At 59.2% G+C, this 24,028-nt stretch overlaps 3 protein-coding genes across 3 annotated transcripts; all 3 read right to left on the bottom strand.

The window, feature by feature from the left end:
* Window positions 1-3,291: 3,291 nt before the first annotated feature.
* Window positions 3,292-7,489, bottom strand: LOC309580311 (uncharacterized protein; the record flags this gene model as incomplete). Its single annotated transcript, XM_082294197.1, has 7 exons — window positions 3,292-3,426; window positions 3,707-3,841; window positions 4,357-4,409; window positions 4,989-5,095; window positions 6,116-6,251; window positions 6,999-7,337; window positions 7,450-7,489. 7 exons carry the CDS (start codon window positions 7,487-7,489, stop codon window positions 3,292-3,294), a joined length of 945 nt encoding a protein of 314 aa, XP_082150323.1.
* A 337-nt stretch (window positions 7,490-7,826) lies between these two features.
* On the bottom strand, window positions 7,827-8,920 carry LOC309580310 (CMRF-35-like molecule 4; the record flags this gene model as incomplete). Its single annotated transcript, XM_082294196.1, has 3 exons — window positions 7,827-8,086; window positions 8,430-8,768; window positions 8,881-8,920. 3 exons carry the CDS (start codon window positions 8,918-8,920, stop codon window positions 7,827-7,829), a joined length of 639 nt encoding a protein of 212 aa, XP_082150322.1.
* A 3,188-nt stretch (window positions 8,921-12,108) lies between these two features.
* On the bottom strand, window positions 12,109-13,200 carry LOC309580309 (CMRF-35-like molecule 4; the record flags this gene model as incomplete). Its single annotated transcript, XM_082294195.1, has 3 exons — window positions 12,109-12,368; window positions 12,710-13,048; window positions 13,161-13,200. The coding sequence occupies 3 exons, from the start codon at window positions 13,198-13,200 to the stop codon at window positions 12,109-12,111; spliced, it is 639 nt and encodes a 212-aa protein (XP_082150321.1).
* Between the last annotated feature and the right edge of the window lie 10,828 nt (window positions 13,201-24,028).

Here is a 24,028-nt window from a genome sequence, read left to right as displayed (position 1 = left end):
ATGAGTGAGAACGGATGAGTGTGAGCGTGTAAATGTGTGAATGGGTGTGAGTGAATGAACATGAGTGAATGAGTGAGAACGGATGAGTGTGAGCGTGTAAATGTGTGAATGGGTGTGAGTGAATGAGTGAGAACGGATGAGTGTGAGCGTGTAAATGTGTGAATGGGTGTGAGTGAGAGTGAATGGGTGTGAGTGAATGAGTGAGAACGGATGAGTGTGAGCGTGTAAATGTGTGAATGGGTGTGAGTGAATGAACGTGAGTGAATGAGTGAGAACGGATGAGTGTGAGCGTGTAAATGTGTGAATGGGTGTGAGTGAATGAGTGAGAACGGAGGAGTGTGAGCGTGTAGATGTGTGAATGGGTGTGAGTGAGAGTGAATGGGTGTGAGTGAATGAGTGAGAATGGATGAGTGTGAGCGTGTAAATGTGTGAATGGGTGTGAGTGAATGAGTGAGAACGGATGAGTGTGAGCGTGTAAATGTGTGAGTGGGTGTGAGTGAGAGTGAATGGGTGTGAGTGAATGAGTGAGAACGGATGAGTGTGAGCGTGTAGATGTGTGAATGGGTGTGAGTGAGAGTGAATGGGTGTGAGTGAATGAGTGAGAATGGATGAGTGTGAGCGTGTCAGTAAATATGAGTGAATGGATGTGAGAGTGAGTGTGAGTGGGTGAGTGTGTGTGCATGAATGTGAGTGTGAGCATGTAAGTGAATGTGCACATGAATGAATGAATGTGAGTGTGAATGAGTGTGTGAGAATGTGAGTGAGTGTGAGTGAATATGTGAATATGTGTGTGTGCGCACCTTGCAATGTGAGAGTGTGAATGAATGTGTGGGGGACTGTGAGTGATGTGAGTGTGCCCTGGGATGTGTGTGTGTGTGTGTGTGCACTGGGGTGTGGCCACCCATGCACTGCAGTTTGTGCCTGTGCCAGTGGTGTCAACCCCTCTGCCACAGACAGGGACAACTTCCACTGTCCCAGGTTCCTCCCAGCCTTGTCCAGCCTGGCCTTGGACACTTCCAGGGATCCAGGGGCAGCCACAGCTTCTCTGGGCACCCTGTGCCAGGACCTCACCACCCTGACCGGGAACAATTCCTTCCCAATATCCCATCTAACCCTGTTCTCTGGCACTGTGAAGCCATCCCCCTTGTCCAGGCACTCCAAGACTTTGTCCTAAGTCCCTCTCTAGCTCTCTTGGATACCCTTTAGGCACTGGAAGGGGCTATGAGGTCTCCACAGAGCCTTCTCTTCTCCAGGCTGAACATACCCAGCTCTCTCAGCCTTTCCCCTGTAAAGGCTACTGGGGGTGAAGTACTTCAGCAGAGGAAATAGGAAGCAGTGGCTGGGTGGCGATAGCAGTTTCTGGGAGTTCCATGATCCCCTGTGAACTTTGTGGGCAAATTCTGCTGATAAATCCAAGGGAACACTGCAGCCTCCATGCTCCTGAGGGTTTTAAGAGGAAGAGGTTTTGGTGAGGGGTCTTCCCAGGCTGCAGAAGGGCTCTGAGCAGCCTGCTGAGCTCTGGGAGGGCTTCCCCTTTGACAGGAGCAATCTGGTCCATGCCTCAAGGGCTAAAGGCTGCAAGATTGCCTCAGCATCTCCACACCAGCAGGAAAAGGCTCCCTACCTAGAATCCTTTAGGTTGCAAAAGACCTCTAAGAACATCAAGACCATCCATTAACCCAGCACTGCCAAGGCCACAACTAAACCATGTCCCCAAATACCACATCTACATATCTTTTAGACCCCTCCAGGGATTGTGACTCTACCACTTCCCTCAGCAGCCCGTTCCAGGGCTTGACAGCCCTTTTGGTGAAGAAATTTTCACTAATATCCAATCTAAACCTCCACTGGCACAACCCGTGGAGTTGTTTCCTCTTGTGGCCCCATTTCCCCTTGTCCTGTTGCTTGTTATGTGGGTAAAGAGACCGACCCGCACCTGACTACAACCTCCTGTCAGGTATTTGTAGAGAGTGAGAAGTTCCCACCTCAACTTCCTCCTGGTTGTGGTGTAAATCAGCATGCCTGCCCTGAAACCAGCTTGGCTGCAGAGAGTGACAGTGCCCAAATTCCCACTGGCAAAGGAAAATTCACCTCTTTGTGCAAAACCACTTGCACACAGCTATGTATGTTGAAGAGCTCAGGTTTTCTGCTCCCAGCCCATCACAAATGGACATCCATCCCTATGGATTTCATAGGAGTGGATGGATGAGTTGCCTGGCACTGGGCAGGAGAAGAGTGAACATTCATAGCAGGAGCACCAGCATGCCAGGGGCAAGACTCCATGGAGTGTTCCAGTGTGGAGTGATGCTGCAGCAGCAGCTGGTGGCGGGGCTGTGGGTTTGTGCTGGAGCCCCAAGACTCCTTGTCTTTAGAGATCTGAGTTCTTACACTGCCAGAGCCCAGCTGGGCACCAGCAAGGGGCAGGACCTGCTTTCAGAGTGACACTCTACAATATACCCCTTAGTAGGTGGGAACCTGCTGTACAAACACAGTCACACACCGCGGGCAATGCTATCAGATTCTCGGTGTCACTGATAAAGCAGCGACACTGCACACAGAAGGTATTTAGTGGGTGCCAGAAAAATAGTTACCAGCAAAGCAGAAAAGAGCAAGGTGATCCACCTGTGTGCTCCAGGCTGGGGGTCCTTGGGGGTGCAGGGAGAGAAAGAGCAGGAGCAAACCCCTCGAGTGGCTGTGGGACCAGCAGTTGGGGGAGATGCCATTTCTGTACCAAGATCCTGATACACCTCACCCTCCACACGAGCAAATGCACTTGGATATAACATTTCCCACAGTCGTGGTTCCCAGGAGCTGCCAGCTGGCATCAGCATGAAAAAATGTCAATCTGAGGCGACCAGTGGGTTTGGGAGCATGAGCCCACAGGAGCAATGCAGCCAAAGGAGTGAGTGGGATGAGTGGTCAGCACAGGGAGCCAGCCCACCCACAACCCCCAGCCCAGCCTCACCTTCCCTGCCCACCTCTCCCACACCCTGCCTGGTGGATCTCTGGTCTGGACTACCCCACTTCAAGGGGGAGTTTTATTCCCAGCACCACTGCTGTATGGATGAGGACTCCAAGTGCAAAGGGATGACTTTATCTTCAATTCTCTCTGTGCCTCCACACAACCTCATCCTCTCTGACGTTGCTTCAAAGAAACACCCAAGTCTCGGAGAGCAGCAGCTCTGCTGTCGAGCCGGCTCCTTCCTGAGCAGAACACCAACCCCATGTCCTCTGTGCAAGTCCCACTGGTGCTGCTGGCAGCAGGAACAGCCCGTGGGGCTGGGTGCTTGCTCATCTGCTGCACACAGTGCTGTAGAGCTCTTCACTGGCCCGTGGAGCTGATGGCACATTGGTGTAGATCTGCTCCTGCCGCAGCACGGGCTTCTGCACCCTGGCATATAATGCCTCTCTGTCCTCTTCCAAAGGCTGGGAAATGAGGGACATAAAAAACATCCTTTGTGGGGCAAACACATCCAGATAAACACTGTCTGCTAGAACCTCTCTGGGATGCTTAAGCACCCAGGAGCAGCCACAGGGACCGAAGAAGGAACCCACATTAGCCAGGGTCACTTGCACCCCGGTTTGGCACTTCCCTTTGCAGCCCTCTCCTTCCCCACCCAGCCCATCCTGCTGACCATTCTGTCACCCACCCAGCCCAGCCTTCCTCCCACCACCTCCTGCTTGGCAGTGCTTGGTATTCTCCTACCTGAGCACTCTGCCTGACCTCCATGTACTCTGTCGGGGGGGTTTCCAGGCAGCGGAAAGCCTCAGCATTGCTGTACTGGCTCTCAGCCGTGCCCGTGTCGTGGTTGATGTCCGCATAGTTCAAGGTATCTGCTTTCTGATGGAGAAGGATGAGCTCTTACCCTGCTGCCACTCCCTGCCTGCATCCACAGGGGTGGGAGTATCTCCCATCCTGCTGCCTTTCCTGATGGGTGCTGAGATGGCTGCAGGAGCACTGGGTGGAAATAAAAACTGAAGCAAGGGCTGGCTCAGCATTTCCCAGGGAAATTCTAGCGACACCAGCCCCTCCTCAAAAGCCAGCAGAAAATACCAGAAAATATATTCCGAGCAGTAAGCAAGGAGCAGCTACCCTGCAGCCACTTCAGGTGTGCTTTGCTGCAGGTTTCACCCAGAGAAGCAGCTCCCACCCTTGGAGAGGCTTGGAGAGAAACCTCTCAGTTCAATCCTAAATTCCTTTCCAGGGAATACTCAGCAATAGTCAGGATCCCTCCCAGCCTAAAGCAACATGAACCTGGCTGAAAGCAGCAGCTCTGGCAGCTCAGGGTGCAAGGTTTCCCCTCTCCATGTGAACTTGGGGCACAGAATCCCAAGAACTTATGAGGTTTTCCTTACTGTAAGCGACAGACTGCGAGTCCTGTCCATCTCTATGGCTGCTCCGGAAAGGGCTGGATGAAGCAGGGATGTGGTTGGACATGAGTGAAAACAGAGGAAAAGAAACATAATGAGAAACTGCACTGCCACTGCAAATCTTGCCATAAAGCAGGACAAGAACCTGACACTCCATGAGCCGTCTAAACTGGACCACTTCTTCAAATAAAGCCAGCTCCACCTGCCAGCTGGCAATGTCCCCTCCCGTCCTTCCCCATCTTTCACACTGGCCTTAAACTTTGCACCAAGCCTAGTGTAAGCCTGGCCCATGCAAGTGAGCCCATCTGGAGAAGCTGATGGTGCCCAGACAAATTCAAGCAGATTCTGTGCTGGGCAGCAGCCACACCAAAGGCTGGCATTCCCTGTTCCCAGGGAACAACACCCATGGGGTGGTCACACTGTTCCCTCGAGGAACAACACCCATGGGGTGGTCACACTGTTCCCTCCTTGGTGGAGGTCGCAATGATGGACTGAGGAACTGGATGGATCAGGAAGGGAATGAGGGGGAAAAATGAAATACAGAGGGAAAAATAAGTGAAGCAGAGCAGGCTCTGGTACAGAAACAGGATGTGTGTGGCCATAACAACTTCACTCACCCTTCTTCTTCTTCCTGGAGAGTATTACCAGAACACCAGCAGCCACTGCAAGCAAAAAAAGAACCACGCCAATGGCTGGAGTGAGGATGTGCTCAACCACGTTCAAGCTGCAAGAAAAGAAAGTGTTTATGTTGTCACGCTTCTCAGGAGGAACCAGCCCGGAGCAGGGTTTGCAGGAAGTGGCTGTGGGTGACACAGGGAGTAGCTGTGCACGGCAGGGCTTGCCCTGAGAGGGAGAACAGCAGGCATGGGATGGTCAGGCTGCCAGCTGGGCATGGAGCAGAGCAAACCAAAAACTGCAGAAGCAAAACGACGCTCGGGTCTGAGAGCTGCTGCGTCTTCAGTGATTTAAGGATGGGTTCCTGCGTTTGCTCTGTTTTAACTCCACTCTTTGTTAGCCTTGTTGGTAATGGGTAAGCAGGAAAGGTCAGTGAGCCAGCATGCCCTTGAGTGTGCTGATGGGGAGTCTCAGCTTTGTCTGCTGCTGGCATCACCTCCCACAGGCAGGAGAGAAGGGGGGAACATCTAACACTCGGGTTTCACACTTTGTTAACTATCTCTGCGGGGCTGTGTGTAACTACAAAGAAGAACAGGGCACTGGCAGCACTTGGCTTCCCACAAAAAGTCTCACTGAGTTTTGGGGAAGGAAATGGAGTCAGTGCTGCAGGCAGAAACCACTTCTTGCATGGCAATAACTCATGTCTTGCTTAAGCTGCAAGATGGACAGGGGACAAACAGGGCTTTGCCAGAGCCATGTGACTAGAGGCACTGGAATTACTGTCACAGAATTAAAGAATGGTTTGGATCAGAAAGGACCTTAAAGATCATCCAGTTCCAACCCTCTGCCATGGGAAGGGACACCTTCCACTACATTGCTCTGAGCCCCATCCAGCCTGGCCTTGAACATTTCCAGGGATAGGGCATCCACAACTTCTCTGGGCAACCTGTGCCAGGACCTCACCACTCTCACAGGGAAGAATTTTTCCATGTGGAGTGGTCTCTAAAGGCAAAAACAGGAGGTCTGGATCCTTAAGGGAAGTGTGAAGAGCCCGATGGTTGCAGGGCTCCAGCTGCACCAAAGAGCTGATGGAGGAAAGTGGCTGCTGTAGGCAGGAGCTGCTACTCACTGGTGAGGGGTGGAGGGATTTGATGTCGATGGCACAATTCCCTCCTGGGAACCTGCCTGTGTGCCGCCTGTTACAGAGTGAGAGAGATCAGGGGATGTGGTGGTGGTGGAGGTTGATGACGGGAGTGTGGAAGAAGCTGTAACAAAAAGAGGAGAGGCTTGGTTGGTCCCTGTGGGGAAAAATGCTGTGGGTCTTGCAGTGAGTCAGAAGTGACCCATATACTGTCACAGCAGGAGAAGCTGGGTCCCCTCTGCCACATCCAGAGGACACATCTCGAGGTCGTGGGGGTGTAAGACCTTTCCCTTGCCCAAAAGGCTTTTCAGTCTCAGTCCCCCCCAAAACATGCACAAAACAGATTCACGCTGCAGAAAGCGGGTCTGGGCACCCCATGCCCAGTTTAGTACTAACACAACAACCCCACATACATATTGTGCTGCCATGCTGGCTGATCCCTGGCAAGGCAACGGAGAGGGATGTTCCCTAAGCCCAGGGCCTGGTGTCATAGGCACTGCCTGTCCCAAGAGGGAAATGGGGCAGTACAGTGGGGTGAGGAACTCCCCAGTGTTATACAGTAAGGCAAGGAGGGCACAGACAAGGCCAGCAAGAGCTAATGAGGCAGAAAATGGGACACAGAGAGCACAGTGCACCTCAGTAATGGAGGTGACTGATCCTGGGGTGCCAAGAAGGGGCTCTGGAGAGAACTGGGAATAGGGAATGAGTGATGGTGGCACCTACTGCACTCTGGTGAAAAATCCCGGGGCTGTCCCACCTGCAAGGGCACCCACTAGTTCCAGGTTGCCCCCAATGCAGCCCCTGCTGCAAGCACCTGGAGGGGGACACATCCATGCCAGACCTGGGGGACCCGCAACCGCCGAGTACTGACCTGAGACCACGATCACATTCACAACAGCACTCTCATCAAACCGGAATGATCCCAGTCGCACCCCACAGCGGAAGGTGCCCTCGTCCCTCTTGGACAGACCATGCACGGTCACCGTGAATGCCCGGCGTGTGCGGTTGTCCCGGATGGAGAACCGGCCCCGCCGCATCACGGGCTTCGACTCCGAGGTGATGACGATGTCCTTACCACAGGTATAAATTGTTCCTGGAGTGCACCAGAATTTCGGCTCCTGTTCCTGGCCCGGTGGGTACGTGCAGGTGACCGAGAGGGAACCGCCCTCGAATCCCTGCACGGTGCCGGGCCCCGTCACTGCCCCGCAGCCTGTGGACACACGCGGAGCCGCGGGAGTGCTGCCGCCGCTCCCACACCTGCCCCCGTCGGGGCCGCCCTCTCGGGGCCGCTGCGGCAGTCGGGAGCTCCGGCGCAGCCTTACCTGGCAGCAGCGCCCAGGCGAGCAGAGGCAGGAGCTGCATGGCCGCTCCGGGACTCAGCCGGGGCTCAGCGGGCTGCTGCCGCTCCCGGTTCCTCTCGGCGGAGCCCGGGCCCCTCCCGCCGCCGCCCCCGCGGCAACGTCCGCCCCGTTGGGGTGGAGCGCGGGGAACCCCCGGGGCTGCCGGACAGTGCGGGCCGCCGGAGAGAGGAGGCGGGGATAAAGGGCGGTGTCGGGGAGCGTTTGTTGGAGCCGGGGGGCGGGAGAGGCAGGAAGGGCCCGGAGGGGCCCCGCTGCTGCCGCTGCCGCCCGCGCCGTCGGGACCGGGGCAATCCCGGCCTGAGCGGCAGCGGCCGCGGCCGTGGCGTCCCGGCGGAAGCTCAGCGGTCCCGCAGGCTGACCCAGAGCACGGCCGCGCTCATGGCCAGCAGCGCCAGCAGCTGCAGCCCGGCCAGCACTGGGAAGTAGCGGAAAGTGCCGCGGGTCCCCTGCGCAGCGTCCGGCGAGAGCGTCGGGGTTGCAGATGCGGAGGAAGGATGGATGCAGCGGGTGCCAGACGGGCACCATGTCCCTGTCACACTCTGCGTGACACCTCCTTCTGCAGTCTGTCCCCAGTCCCGCGACGTGGGGGTCACTCTTGCTGTGGGGGGAACACTCAGAGTCTGACACAAGAACACGATCCCATTCAAAGCAGCACTCGCATCAAGCAGGTATATTCCCATTCACACCCCTCACCACAAGGTGCCCACATCCTGCTTGGTCAAGACCCTCCACAGCCACTGGGAACAACAGGGCTGTGTGTGCTTATTCCGGCTGGAGAGCCGAGGTGCAGATGGGAAGGAGGGATGGATGCAGGGGGTGCCAGACGGGCACCTCGTCCCTCTCCACCCCCACGCTCAGGGTGACACCTCCTGCCTTAGATTGGCCCCAGCCCCCCAACCCTGTGTCCACAGTTGCCATGGGGGAAACGTGCAGGGACTGACCTGAGACCACGATCACATCCACAACAGCACTGGCATCAAACCGGAATGATCCCATTCGCACCCCACAGCGGAAGGTGCCCTCGTCCCTCTTGGACAGACCATGCACGGTCACCGTGAATGCCCGGCGTGTGCGGTTGTCCCGGATGGAGAACCGGCCCCACCGCACCACGGGCTTCGACTCCGAGGTGATGACGATGTCCTTATCACAGGTATAAATTGCTCCGTGAGTGCACCAGAATTTCGGCTTCTTCTCCTGGCCCGGTGGGTACGTGCAGGTGACCGAGAGGGAACCGCCCTCGAATCCCTGCACGGTGCCGGGCCCCGTCACTGCCCCGCAGCCTGTGGACACACGCGGAGCCGCGGGAGTGCTGCCGCCGCTGCCACACCTGCCCCCGTCGGGGCCGCCCTCTCGGGGCCGCTGCGGCAGTCGGGAGCTCCGGCGCAGCCTTACCTGGCAGCAGCGCCCAGGCGAGCAGAGGCAGGAGCTGCATGGCCGCTCCGGGACTCAGCCGGGGCTCAGCGGGCTGCTGCCGCTCCCGGTTCCTCTCGGCGGAGCCCGGGCCCCTCCCGCCGCCGCCCCCGCGGCAACGTCCGCCCCGTTGGGGTGGAGCGCGGGGAACCCCCGGGGCTGCCGGACAGTGCGGGCCGCCGGAGAGAGGAGGCGGGGATAAAGGGCGGTGTCGGGGAGCGTTTGTTGGAGCCGGGGGGCGGGAGAGGCAGGAAGGGCCCGGAGGGGCCCCGCTGGTGCCGCTGCCGCCCGCGCCGTCGGGACCGGGGCAATCCCGGCCTGAGCGGCAGCGGCCGCGGCCGTGGCGTCCCGGCGGAAGCTCAGCGGTCCCGCAGGCTGACCCAGAGCACGGCCGCGCTCATGGCCAGCAGCGCCAGCAGCTGCAGCCCGGCCAGCACTGGGAAGTAGCGGAAAGTGCCGCGGGTCCCCTGCGCAGCGTCCGGCGAGAGCGTCGGGGTTGCAGATGCGGAGGAAGGATGGATGCAGCGGGTGCCAGACGGGCACCGTGTCCCTGTCACACTCTGCGTGACACCTCCTCCCACAGTAGGGCCCCGGCTCCCCAGCCTGGGGGTCACTGTTGCTGAGAGGGAGACGTGCAGAGTCTGACATAAGAACACGATCACCTCCAAAGCAATATTCTTATCCAGCAGGTACATTCCCATTCACACCCATCACCACAAGGTGCCCACATCCACAGCCACTATGAACAACAGGTGTGTGTGCTTGTCTGGGTTGGAGATGATAAGGAGGGACAAATGCAGCAGGTGCCACATGGAGACCCCGTCCCTCTCCATCCCCTACACTCAGGGTGACACCTCCTGCCTTAGTTGGCCCCCAGCCCCCCCACCCTGTGGTCATTGTTGCTGTGTCTGGAATGTGCAAGAACTGACCTGGGGATAAAATCACCTCCACCTCAGCAATCTCATCAAACTGCAATAATCCCTATCCCACCCCACAGTGGACGGTGCCTGTGTCCTTCTTGGTCAGACCCTCCACAGTCACCCTGAATGCCCAGTGTGTGTGGTTGTTCGGAATGGAGAACCAGCCCTGCTGCTCCTCTTCATTTGGTGTCTCTGGGGCTTTGCTTCCTCTTTTGCCCCTGCTATGACCTCCGTTACCGCTGGAGATTCTGCAAGATCGTGGCGCTTCCTGATTCCTACAGCTTCAGCTTCTCCTGCTCACTGAGAGCACTTGCTGTGCACTGTCCCCTGTGCCCTCCCTCAGGGGCTCCCCTTTCTTCCTCCAGCATGGCCCCCATGCCAGAACACAGCCTGCCTCTCACTGCCACACTGCCCAGCCCCTCTGGACAGGCAGGGCACTCCGGGGGGGAGGTAGCTCAGTACGGCACAGGGAGCACCTGAACCCCAGACAATCCCCGAGGCTGGGCAGTGCTCCTGCATGGCCACCCTGTCCTTCCCATGGGAATGCAATGGGGAACCCCAGCCTCTCATCCCGCTGCAGCTGGATGTGAGCAGCCACTTCTCTTGCCAGCACATGCCCCCAGGCTGTTCCCAGCACAGCCCCTCTGTGGCTCAGGAGCCCCATGCTCTGATCAGGTCCCTCCAGGCCTCTCCCTGTGTCTGCAATGCCTGCAGCTGCTGCGGGGGGGGGCACAGTTGTGGAAGGACACTCTTCCCTGGCTCTTGCTCAGCTGGAGATGGGCATTTGGTGGATCAGGCAGAGGTGGCAGGGCTGAGGCTCCTGGGGCTGAGGGCTCCTCTCCCCGTGACGAAGCTCAGCTGGGCCATGGTGGAGCAGGTGCCTGCTCGGCCCCTGTGACCCCATGCCCCCCCCAGCCACAATGCAGCATGTCCCCGCACAGGTGTGGGCATCAGCATCGGCTGCCACGGGCATCCCGGGCACTGCTGCAGCTGAAAGAAGGAGCAGATGGACAGACAGACAAGCAGACAAGGTCCTGCAGGATACCCAGCCTTTATTGCAAAATTGTCTTCAGCTGGCAGCTGCAGCTCAACAGACACAGGCTCTCTGCACCCCAAACCCTTCCCTCTCCAGCGCAGGGGCTGCCAGGAGGGGCCGAGGCTTTCCAAGGGCAGAAGCACCCGGAGCCGAGCACCTCCCGGCACGGGGCGGCTGTGACGGGTGGCACGGCCCCAGCAGGGCGGAGCCCGGGGGGGCACGAGGGCATCCCTGGGGCTCCGAGGTGGTTGCGACGGGTGGGCAGCCCCGAGCCCTGGTGCTGCCACACACCTCCAAGAGCTGCGGGTTTTCCTGGCCACGGCTCCCACACCGGCTCCTCATCCAGCTTGCCCCACTGCAGCCTGTGCTCCCAGCACTTGTAAGAGGACACAACCAGGCTGGACGTTGTGGAACTCGCAAATGCTGACCTGACAACGCGATCACCTTCAGAGCAGAGCTGTCATCAAACAAGTAAATTCCCGTTCACACGCCCCAGAGGAAAGTGCCAGTGTCCTCCTGAGACAGACGCTCCACAGTCACTGGGAACGCCCGGTGTGTGCGGTCGTCCCGGATGGAGAAGCGGCCCCGCTGCACCACGGGCTTGGAGCCCGCAACGCCGCTGCCCTCAGCAATACAACAAAAAGTGTTCTTGTTTTCTCCAGAATTTCGGCTTCTTCTCCTGGCCCGGCGGGTACGCGCAGGTGACCGAGAGGGAACCGCCCTCGAATCCCTGCACGGTGCCGGGCCCCGTCACTGCCCCGCAGCCTGTGGACACACGCGGAGCCGCGGGAGTGCTGCCGCCGCTCCCACACCTGCCCCCGTCGGGGCCGCCCTCTCGGGGCCGCTGCGGCAGTCGGGAGCTCCGGCGCAGCCTTACCTGGCAGCAGCGCCCAGGCGAGCAGAGGCAGGAGCTGCATGGCCGCTCCGGGACTCAGCCGGGGCTCAGCGGGCTGCTGCCGCTCCCGGTTCCTCTCGGCGGAGCCCGGGCCCCTCCCGCCGCCGCCCCCGCGGCAACGTCCGCCCCGTTGGGGTGGAGCGCGGGGAACCCCCGGGGCTGCCGGACAGTGCGGGCCGCCGGAGAGAGGAGGCGGGGATAAAGGGCGGTGTCGGGGAGCGTTTGTTGGAGCCGGGGGGCGGGAGAGGCAGGAAGGGCCCGGAGGGGCCCCGCTGCTGCCGCTGCCGCCCGCGCCGTCGGGACCGGGGCAATCCCGGCCTGAGCGGCACCGGCCGCGGCCGTGGCGTCCCGGCGGAAGCTCAGCGGTCCCGCAGGCTGACCCAGAGCACGGCCGCGCTCATGGCCAGCAGCGCCAGCAGCTGCAGCCCGGCCAGCACTGGGAAGTAGCGGAAAGTGCCGAGGGTCCCCTGCGCAGCGTCCGGCGAGAGCGTCGGGGTTGCAGATGCGGAGGAAGGATGGATGCAGCGGGTGCCAGACGGGCACCGTGTCCCTGTCACACTCTGCGTGACACCTCCTTCTGCAGTCTGTCCCCAGTCTCGCAACGTGGGGGTCACCGCTGCTTTGGGGGAACATGCAGAGTCTGACACAAGAACACGATCCCATTCAAAGCAGCACTCGCATCAAGCAGGTACATTCCCATTCACACCCCTCACCACAAGGTGCCCACATCCTGCTTGGTCAGACCCTCCACAGCCACTGGGAACGACAGGGCTGTGTGTGCTTATTCCGGCTGGAGAGCCGAGGTGCAGATGGGAAGGAGGGATGGATGCAGGGAGTGCCAGACGGGCACCTCGTCCCTCTCCACCCCCACGCTCAGGGTGACACCTCCTGCCTTAGATTGGCCCCAGCCCCCCAACCCTGTGTCCACAGTTGCCATGGGGGAAACGTGCAGGGACTGACCTGAGACCACGATCACATCCACAACAGCACTGGCATCAAACCGGAATGATCCCAGTCGCACCCCACAGCGGAAGGTGCCCTCGTCCCTCTTGGACAGACCATGCACGGTCACCGTGAATGCCCGGCGTGTGCGGTTGTCCCGGATGGAGAACCGGCCCCGCCGCACCACGGGCTTCGACTCCGAGGTGATGACGATGTCCTTATCACAGGTATAAATTGCTCCGTGAGTGCACCAGAATTTCGGCTTCTTCTCCTGGCCCGGTGGGTACGTGCAGGTGACCGAGAGGGAACCGCCCTCGAATCCCTGCACGGTGCCGGGCCCCGTCACTGCCCCGCAGCCTGTGGACACACGCGGAGCCGCGGGAGTGCTGCCGCCGCTCCCACACCTGCCCCCGTCGGGGCCGCCCTCTCGGGGCCGCTGCGGCAGTCGGGAGCTCCGGCGCAGCCTTACCTGGCAGCAGCGCCCAGGCGAGCAGAGGCAGGAGCTGCATGGCCGCTCCGGGACTCAGCCGGGGCTCAGCGGGCTGCTGCCGCTCCCGGTTCCTCTCGGCGGAGCCCGGGCCCCTCCCGCCGCCGCCCCCGCGGCAACGTCCGCCCCGTTGGGGTGGAGCGCGGGGAACCCCCGGGGCTGCCGGACAGTGCGGGCCGCCGGAGAGAGGAGGCGGGGATAAAGGGCGGTGTCGGGGAGCGTTTGTTGGAGCCGGGGGGCGGGAGAGGCAGGAAGGGCCCGGAGGGGCCCCGCTGCTGCCGTTGCCGCCCGCGCCGTCGGGACCGGGGCAATCCCGGCCTGAGCGGCACCGGCCGCGGCCGTGGCGTCCCGGCGGAAGCTCAGCGGTCCCGCAGGCTGAGCCAGAGCACGGCCGCGCTCATGGCCAGCAGCGCCAGCAGCTGCAGCCCGGCCAGCACTGGGAAGTAGCGGAAAGTGCCGAGGGTCCCCTGCGCAGCGTCCGGCGAGAGCGTCGGGGTTGCAGATGCGGAGGAAGGATGGATGCAGCGGGTGCCAGACGGGCACCGTGTCCCTGTCACACTCTGCGTGACACCTCCTCCCACAGTAGGGCCCCGGCTCCCCAGCCTGGGGGTCACTGTTGCTGAGAGGGAGACGTGCAGAGTCTGACATAAGAACACGATCACCTCCAAAGCAATATTCTTATCCAGCAGGTACATTCCCATTCACACCCATCACCACAAGGTGCCCACATCCACAGCCACTATGAACAACAGGTGTGTGTGCTTGTCTGGGTTGGAGATGATAAGGAGGGACAAATGCAGCAGGTGCCACATGGAGACCCCGTCCCTCTCCATCCCCCACACTCAGGGTGACACCTCCTGCCTTAGTTGGCCCCCAGCCCCGCCCACCCTGTGGTCATTGTTGCTGTGTCTGGAATGTGCAAGAACTGACCTGGGGATAAAATCACCTCCACCTCAGCAATCTCATCAAACTGCAATAATCCCTATCCCACCCCACAGTGGACGGTGCCTGTGTCCTTCTTGGTCAGACCCTCCACAGTCACCCTGAATGCCCAGTGTGTGTGGTTGTTCGGAATGGAGAACCAGCCCTGCTGCTCCTCTTCATTTGGTGTCTCTGGGGCTTTGCTTCCTCTTTTGCCCCTGCTATGACCTCCGTTACCGCTGGAGATTCTGCAAGATCGTGGCGCTTCCTGATTCCTACAGCTTCAGCTTCTCCTGCTCACTGAGAGCACTTGCTGTGCACTGTCCCCTGTGCCCTCCCTCAGGGGCTCCCCTTTCTTCCTCCAGCATGGCCCCCATGCCAGAACACAGCCTGCCTCTCACTGCCACACTGCCCAGCCCCTCTGGACAGGCAGGGCACTCCGGGGGGGAGGTAGCTCAGTACGGCACAGGGAGCACCTGAACCCCAGACAATCCCCGAGGCTGGGCAGTGCTCCTGCATGGCCACCCTGTCCTTCCCATGGGAATGCAATGGGGAACCCCAGCCTCTCATCCCGCTGCAGCTGGACATGAGCAGCCACTTCTCTTGCCAGCACATGCCCCCAGGCTGTTCCCAGCACAGCCCCTCTGTGGCTCAGGAGCCCCATGCTCTGATCAGGTCCCTCCAGGCCTCTCCCTGTGTCTGCAATGCCTGCAGCTGCTGCGGGGGGGGCACAGTTGTGGAAGGACACTCTTCCCTGGCTCTCGCTCAGCTGGAGATGGGCATTTGGTGGATCAGGCAGAGGTGGCAGGGCTGAGGCTCCTGGGGCTGAGGGCTCCTCTCCCTGTGACGAAGCTCAGCTGGGCCATGGTGGAGCAGGTGCCTGCTCGGCCCCTGTGACCCCATGCCCCCCCAGCCACAATGCAGCATGTCCCCGCACAGGTGTGGGCATCAGCATCGGCTGCCACGGGCATCCCGGGCACTGCTGCAGCTGAAAGAAGGAGCAGATGGACAGACAGACAAGCAGACAAGGTCCTGCAGGATACCCAGCCTTTATTGCAAAATTGTCTTCAGCTGGCAGCTGCAGCTCAACAGACACAGGCTCTCTGCACCCCAAACCCTTCCCTCTCCAGCGCAGGGGCTGCCAGGAGGGGCCGAGGCTTTCCAAGGGCAGAAGCACCCGGAGCCGAGCACCTCCCGGCACGGGGCGGCTGTGACGGGTGGCACGGCCCCAGCAGGGCGGGGCCCGGGGGGGCACGAGGGCATCCCTGGGGCTCCGAGGTGGTTGCGACGGGTGGGCAGCCCCGAGCCCTGGTGCTGCCACACACCTCCAAGAGCTGCGGGTTTTCCTGGCCACGGCTCCCACACCGGCTCCTCATCCAGCCTGCCCCACTACAGCCTGCGCCCCCAGCACTTGTAAGAGGACACAACCAGGCTGGACGTTGTGGAACTCGCAAATGCTGACCTGACAACGCGATCACCTTCAGAGCAGAGCTGTCATCAAACAAGTAAATTCCCGTTCACACGCCCCAGAGGAAGGTGCCAGTGTCCTCCTGAGACAGACGCTCCACAGTTACTGGGAACGCCCGGTGTGTGCGGTCGTCCCGGATGGAGAAGCGGCCCCGCTGCACCACGGGCTTGGAGCCCGCAACGCCGCTGCCCTCAGCAATACAACAAAAAGTGTTCTTGTTTTCTCCAGAATTTCGGCTTCTTCTCCTGGCCCGGCGGGTACGCGCAGGTGACCGAGAGGGAACCGCCCTCGAATCCCTGCACGGTGCCGGGCCCCGTCACTGCCCCGCAGCCTGTGGACACACGCGGAGCCGCGGGAGTGCTGCCGCCGCTGCCACACCTGCCCCCGTCGGGGCCGCCCTCTCGGGGCCGCTGCGGCAGTCGGGAGCTCCGGCGCAGCCTTACCTGGCAGCAGCGCCCAGGCGAGCAGAGGCAGGAGCTGCATGGCCGCTCCGGGACTCAGCCGGGGCTCAGCGGGCTGCTGCCGCTCCCGGTTCCTCTCGGCGGAGCCCGGGCCCCTCCCGCCGCCGCCCCCGCGGCAACGTCCGCCCCGTTGGGGTGGAGCGCGGGGAACCCCCGGGGCTGCCGGACAGTGCGGGCCGCCGGAGAGAGGAGGCGGGGATAAAGGGCGGTGTCGGGGAGCGTTTGTTGGAGCCGGGGGGCGGGAGAGGCAGGAAGGGCCCGGAGGGGCCCCGCTGCTGCCGCTGCCGCCCGCGCCGTCGGGACCGGGGCAATCCCGGCCTGAGCGGCACCGGCCGCGGCCGTGGCGTCCCGGCGGAAGCTCAGCGGTCCCGCAGGCTGACCCAGAGCACGGCCGCGCTCATGGCCAGCAGCGCCAGCAGCTGCAGCCCGGCCAGCACTGGGAAGTAGCGGAAAGTGCCGCGGGTCCCCTGCGCAGCGTCCGGCGAGAGCGTCGGGGTTGCAGATGCGGAGGAAGGATGGATGCAGCGGGTGCCAGACGGGCACCGTGTCCCTGTCACACTCTGCGTGACACCTCCTCCCACAGTAGGGCCCCGGCTCCCCAGCCTGGGGGTCACTGTTGCTGAGAGGGAGACGTGCAGAGTCTGACATAAGAACACGATCACCTCCAAAGCAATATTCTTATCCAGCAGGTACATTCCCATTCACACCCATCACCACAAGGTGCCCACATCCTGCTTGGTCAGACCCTCCACAGCCACTATGAACAACAGGTGTGTGTGCTTGTCTGGGTTGGAGATGATAAGGAGGGACAAATGCAGCAGGTGCCACATGGAGACCCTGTCCCTCTCCATCCCCCACACTCAGGGTGACACCTCCTGCCTTAGTTGGCCCCCAGCCCCCCAACCCTGTGGTCATTGTTGCTGTGCAGGGAATGTGCAGGAACTGACCTGGGGATAAAATCACCTCCACCTCAGCAATCTCATCAAACTGCAATAATCCCTATCCCACCCCACAGTGGACGGTGCCTGTGTCCTTCTTGGTCAGACCCTCCACAGTCACCCTGAATGCCCAGTGTGTGTGGTTGTTCGGAATGGAGAACCGGCCCTGCTGCACCTCAGGCTTCGACTCCGAGCTGATGACAAAGTCCTCAGCACAGGTAGGAGGAATACTTGTAGCAGGTTTGCCCCAGAATTTTGACAATGTCTCCTGGCAGGTCTGGTACGTGCAGGTGACCGACAGGGTTTCCCCCAGGAATCCCAGCACCATGCCAGGCCCTGTCACTGCCCCGCAGCCTGGGGAGACACACAGACTCACAGGAGCGCTTCAGAACTGACACGTCCTGCTCCTTCTGGTGGATCCAGTGTGGGGCTCCAGCCCCGGCAGCCCACTCAGCCCTCCCTGGCAGCAGTGCCCAGGCAAACAGCAGCAGGAGCCACATGGACAGGGTAGCCTGGGCCATGCATCGGGACAGCCCTGCTGCTCCTCTTCATTTGGTGTCTCTGGGGCTTTGCTTCCTCTTTTGCCCCTGCTATGACCTCCGTTACCGCTGGAGATTCTGCAAGATCGTGGCGCTTCCTGATTCCTACAGCTTCAGCTTCTCCTGCTCACTGAGAGCACTTGCTGTGCACTGTCCCCTGTGCCCTCCCTCAGGGGCTCCCCTTTCTTCCTCCAGCATGGCCCCCATGCCAGAACACAGCCTGCCTCTCACTGCCACACTGCCCAGCCCCTCTGGACAGGCAGGGCACTCCGGGGGGGAGGTAGCTCAGTACGGCACAGGGAGCACCTGAACCCCAGACAATCCCCGAGGCTGGGCAGTGCTCCTGCATGGCCACCCTGTCCTTCCCATGGGAATGCAATGGGGAACCCCAGCCTCTCATCCCGCTGCAGCTGGACGTGAGCAGCCACTTCTCTTGCCAGCACATGCCCCAGGCTGTTCCCAGCACAGCCCCTCTGTGGCTCAGGAGCCCCATGCTCTGATCAGGTCCCTCCAGGCCTCTCCCTGTGTCTGCAATGCCTGCAGCTGCTGCGGGGGGGGCACAGTTGTGGAAGGACACTCTTCCCTGGCTCTTGCTCAGCTGGAGATGGGCATTTGGTGGATCAGGCAGAGGTGGCAGGGCTGAGGCTCCTGGGGCTGAGGGCTCCTCTCCCCGTGACGAAGCTCAGCTGGGCCATGGTGGAGCAGGTGCCTGCTCGGCCCCTGTGACCCCATGCCCCCCCCAGCCACAATGCAGCATGTCCCCGCACAGGTGTGGGCATCAGCATCGGCTGCCACGGGCATCCCGGGCACTGCTGCAGCTGAAAGAAGGAGCAGATGGACAGACAGACAAGCAGACAAGGTCCTGCAGGATACCCAGCCTTTATTGCAAAATTGTCTTCAGCTGGCAGCTGCAGCTCAACAGACACAGGCTCTCTGCACCCCAAACCCTTCCCTCTCCAGCGCAGGGGCTGCCAGGAGGGGCCGAGGCTTTCCAAGGGCAGCAGCACCCGGAGCCGAGCACCTCCCGGCACGGGGCGGCTGTGACGGGTGGCACGGCCCCAGCAGGGCGGGGCCCGGGGGGGCACGAGGGCATCCCTGGGGCTCCGAGGTGGTTGCGACGGGTGGGCAGCCCCGAGCCCTGGTGCTGCCACACACCTCCAAGAGCTGCGGGTTTTCCTGGCCACGGCTCCCACACCGGCTCCTCATCCAGGCTGCCCCACAAGCTACAGCCAGTGCCGTGGGCACCTTGACGCTGAGGAGCAGCAGCAAGTGGATGACACTGAGCTGGGACCTGTGTAGGAGAAAGGTGGTTATGCTAGAGCTTTAGTAAGGTCTGGGGAATGAGGATGGGGACTGGGGCACTTGTATGTCTGCCAGCTGCATGGCTTGACCCCAGAATGCTCTTTGGGGGCTCCAAGCTGGGAGATACGTGCATGGAAAAAATATGTTTTGGCCAGGGGATGCTGTTGGGGACTTTCCCAGATCCCAAGCCCTGACTCACAGCACTGGAATCTCCCCATAGTCCCTGGGGCACAGAGGGTTGGTTGTCACTGGGCTCGAATTGCTGTCCTCAGTTGTGTTTGAAACAGCTGTAAAGGAAACAGAATCAGAGCAATTTGGAGACCCCCACACCCCCTATTGTGCACCCTGCCCAGGGGTCTCTGCCCTGAGACTTCAACCATGAAGGTGCAGGGGGCGGAGATGGAGCTATCCAGGCAACACCCTGAGCACTGTGGAGGAGGAAGAGGAAAAAGGGGGAAGTTTACAGCCAGCTTTGCTCCCAGCCTTGTGTTACCTGCAGAGACCATCACCTTGGTGCTGTGCCACCGGTTGATCCCCAGTTTCCTCTTCACCCCGCAGGAGTACCGGCCTGCATCCTCCAGTGTGACACTGCTCAGCATCACCGTGAATGTGTGTGCTGTGTGGTTGTCCCTGATGGACACCCTGTCCCCCGTCACTGTCACCTCTGAGCCATTGGTTTGGATGTAGGTCAAACAGAACCGGAGGAAGTTTTTGCGGCACCAGTACTTGGAGTTGAGCTTGTAGCGTGGCTTGTAGCTGCAGGACACTGCCAGCGAGCTGCCCTGCTCAACTGTCACCTGCTTGGGGCCTGTCACTGCCTGGCCACCTGCAGGGGACAGAGAGAGGTGCTGTAAACCCATCCTGGCATTGCCTCAGGGAACCATGAAGGATCCCCCTTGTGTACCCCACAAGGTTTCTTGGGGGTACAGCCCGAGGGAGGCTCTGCCTGTGCACCCACTATGCTGGTGAGCAGTGGTGAGGTGAGATGTCCCCAGTCGTTATAGAAGACCCCCCATCACGAGTGTATGTTATTAAGAGAGTGAAAAGCCTTATTCCCAGCGTTCACACGGCAGGGAACAAGCAGATCTCAGAGATCCCACCCTGAAACTGCCAGAGGAAAAGTTTGGGCTTTTGCCATGACCACAGTGAGCTTCCTGGTCTGCCTCAGCCCCAGCCTCTCCACAGCTCTGCCAGAACCCCTGAGATGGATTTGCCTGACCTGTGTTTGTGGCTCTCACGAGGAAAAGGGTCCAAACCAAGAAAATCCTCATTTTCCAGCTTCTTGCTCCCAAGTTGGAATTTTCCCCGTGGTTTTTCACAAAGAATCCTTCAGGATGCAGCCAGGCCCACATGCACATGGGCATCCAAAGAGTTTTCCAAGCTGCCTTCTCCTGTCACTTTGGGCAGTGCTTACCCAGAGACCCTAGATATCTTCTTTTTAAGACCGTCACTTCCTTCCCTTCACCCAGGGATCGTGACTCACCCTGGGGTGTTCCATGACAGAGACTCTGTTTTTTCTCCAAAATAGTCACTGCGTTCCCAGGAAAACACCAAAACACAGCAGGTTCCTTCACTGTGATCCCCATCCCAGCAGGGAGCAAAGAGAGCGCACAGGATTTTGGGAAGTTTTGAGAGGGGCCAGGCCAGAGCAGGGATGCAGGGACTGGGGTAGAGTGAGTGCAGGTCAGGCCCTGGGGATGGACTGGTTGGGATGCCAGGATGCTCTCCCAGTTCTGAGGGACTGGGAAAATGGACAGCCATCCAACTCCCCTGCACTGCTGCTCCCTGGCTCCTGAGTGGGCTGCCAGCTTCAGCTGGGCTGCTTTTGTCTGTTTTCTCAAGAAGTGTCTTATTTCCTCCCCAAACCACCTTTTCTGGCACAGCTGTGGGGTTTTGAGTGACAATGCTGGTTTTCCCCAGAATTAAATGCTTCCACTAAAAGTTTCAGAAACACAAACACACAAAGCAAAGCTGCTTCCCTGGCAGCTGCCTTGTCAATGACTTTCTTCCAATATGCCCCTTGGAAAGAGCAGAAAGCACAAACCTCCAGAATCTCCTTCCCTCTCAGTGCCTTGCCATGGCAAGAGGAAGCTCTGGGTTTTCCTTAGGGTCATCAAGTAACCCCTTCCTTCCCAGCTGACCGGTGTGAGCCAAATTGCTGGAAGTAACAGCAAGATCTAAATTCAAAAAGTGGCTGGAGATGGCAAACCTGCTTTGTGATGAGAAGCTTCCCACTCCAGTCACCTCATCTTCCTCGGGGATGCATCCCTGCCACTGGCTGGAAAATCACAGTGCATCCTTCCCACCCTTCCCTTGGAGTGAGGGGATGATTGGGAGAAGTGGCTTGGAGGTAGAGGTAGAGGCTCTGGATGGAACGTGCACAGGGAAGGTGCCTACAAAGGTATTTGCTGCATGAGGATTTCGAGGGCAGCTCAGCTACCTGAAAGCAGACAGAAGAGCCACTTTGGTCGAGTTGCTGGGGAATTTTTCAGGCCAAATCCATGCTGTGTCATTACTATCACATCACCATCACATAACCGTCAGATGTGGGGTGTCATTTGCCTATTTCCCAGGTTTGGTTCCTGGGCAGGATGAGCAGCTCCCCAGTCCAGTGCAGGGGCTGGGACTCCCAGCACAGACTGAGGCCACTTCCTCCCCATCATGGCAGTCCCCAGAACCATGTTACACCCCAGAGAGCTCCTGACTCTGTGTGACCGAAGGTACATCTCCTTCCAGCCCCTGAGGATACAGCAGTGATTTACAGTCACCCAACATCAGCACTGTGACTCCCACGTGGGGTTTTACTCTGATATTTCTCCTCCCACCTGCTGTGTGAAGGGGCCCTGGCTCAGTGGGACACTGACCAGGGGCTGTCAATGAGGGGTTTGCAAAGGGGATGACTCCAGCTCAGCGCCTCAGCCCCAAACCAACAGCAGCGTGTGAACATCCTCCTGGAGGGGAAGGTCAAGATGAGAGCAGGCAGGAAAGAGGAACCCCAGAGTGCTGACACAGAAGCCTGTCGTGGGAGGAGTTGCGATGTTTATCCCAATTAAAGTGAGCGTCAGTTGGAAAGGCAAACCAGAAAGGGAGTAGAGCAATTCAGGCACAAACCAGTGCAACAGAGTGTGATGAGGAATCACTCTGTCTAAAGTGGAGAGAGCCCTGCTGAGAGCCTCCCGACACCCTCTAGCCAGGGCACGGGTGCTGGGGTGCTCCAGAAGCCCGGGGGGGATGGATAAATACAGCCCCCTGCACAGGGCAGGGGAAGGTGCTCTGCTCCTCACCAGCATCTCTGAGGGGCTGTGGCAGGGTCCTGCAAGCCAAGACCTCTCTCTTTTGGCAGAAAGAGGCCCGGGAAGTGCAAGGCAAAGCTGCTCTGTGAGAGAAGAAGCGTTGCTGGAACGGTTCTCAGGAATGCCGCGGATGCACCCTGGCAGGAGCACATCAATTCGCCTTTTCATCTGCGCCGCACGCGCGGCTGGAGCGAGGACCCGCGCGTGGCTCGGTGGCCGCATCAGCGAGCAAAGTGTGTCAGAGCCCCGGCAGCGCCATCGTGATGTGATGTGGGCACGGCACAGGGGATGAGATGAGATGAGATGAGCTGACACCTGCGCCCCTGCAGCCCCTGCCCCCTGCCTGCCCCTGGGCAGCGCTCCCAGTCCCTGCCCAGCAGCGACAGGACACTGCACGACACCATCAGACACTGCTTTTGCTCTGGTTCTGCAAGATTATGAATCTGGGTTTACTCTCTGGTGTTGATCCTAAGAAAAAGCCTTGAAAGCCTTCCTGAGACAGGCAGTAATTGAGTCAATCGGTGCATGCATTTCCTTGGTTCAAGGCCCATAAAGAACAGATCGTCCCCAGTTCTCATCTCACTGTATTACCCACCACCACAGCTGAGCCTTTCCAGAGTCCTGTCTGCTCTGGACTTCAATGATATTTCCAATCCCCAATTCTGTTATTTAATCTAGGGCCTTTGAAAAATAATCGAGCCCTTTCAGTCTGTTCTTCCTGGGCAGATGTAGCAAGTTTGGTGAAATTGTCCTTAGGAGATAAGGCTGAGTAAATAACGTAGCTCCTTTAGTGCTGGCTGATTGAGCAGGCACTGTCTGATCTCTCTTTTCTGCTGCCATCTCAGATAACCAAGTCCTGATCATTCCCAGATCTCCCAATTTAGCAAAGGCAGTAAAAGTGGTAAAAAATACTTGCCGACTTTGTGGTGGTGGAGGATTTACTCTGGGCTCTGCCTGAGGCTGGACTTAGCCAGAAGGGCCTAAGGCAGGGGTTATTTAATGCAAAGAAATTAAGAATCTGTACTCAGTGGATTCAGAGGATGAAATTCTGATTCCTTCCTAGCTCACAGGGAAGGAATGACTCCAGCAAGGCTCCAGTTTCCCCCAAATGTGTTGTACAGTCAATCCAGGGAGATACTACAGCAGTTAATGGGGTTGGGCAGCAGAGAACAAGCAGGAGGACAGTGAAGCAGAAACTCCTGAGCTGGATTTAAATCTTCCACTGTTAGAGCTGTACTTCTCAAGGCAAATACACAAGTAATTAAGCTACCACATATACAGTCTACCAGCAAACAGACCAAACAATGGATCTAAATTGCAGGTTCATTTGGAATCACTCCTGCTGTTTACAGGTCATTTCCTCTGATTTCATTGCTCTGCATTGATTTCAGCTGGTCAGCACTTGCTTGGGGCTATAAACTGCTCACTGGCTGCCAGAAACCACTGCTGGGTCTGGGGGACCTGGCAGACCGAGTGGTTTGCTCTGGATAGTGGGGAAATGCATTCCTTGGTGCGTGAGGGGATGCAGGTATTGGGCTCTGATAAAGCTGCTGATATCACTTATCTGCGATGGGTTAAGTCCTCCAGCATCATAAAGTGGGATAAAGCCCTTGGAGCAGGGCCAGGGTGTGCTGGTGCTGTGTTTTACCAGCAATCTGTGTTGTCTCATTAGACTGCATTACATTTGGAGATATCATGGTAGACAGGAAAATTGTCTTCCTCCTGAATGTGGCTAAACCTGCAGGGCGAAGTGTGTCTCTGGTGCAACACTAGTGTCTGCACAGGGAATGGACCACTTGGCTCTGTGAGGCTCTTCCCAGTCAGCAGCAGCCCCTCCCTGCTCTCCTTTATGATTCAGGATAGTTAACAAATGTTGCTGGAGCTAAAAAGTCAGAGAATGCTCTCCGAGCCTCAGAGCTTCACCTGCA

The sequence above is a fragment of the Coloeus monedula genome, assembly GCF_965178545.1.
Source record: "Coloeus monedula genome assembly, chromosome: 19".
In the NCBI taxonomy this organism is placed as follows: domain Eukaryota; kingdom Metazoa; phylum Chordata; class Aves; order Passeriformes; family Corvidae; genus Coloeus; species Coloeus monedula.
The sequence above is the reverse complement of the archived record's forward strand: the minus strand, read 5'-3'. Positions and strand labels throughout refer to the sequence as shown.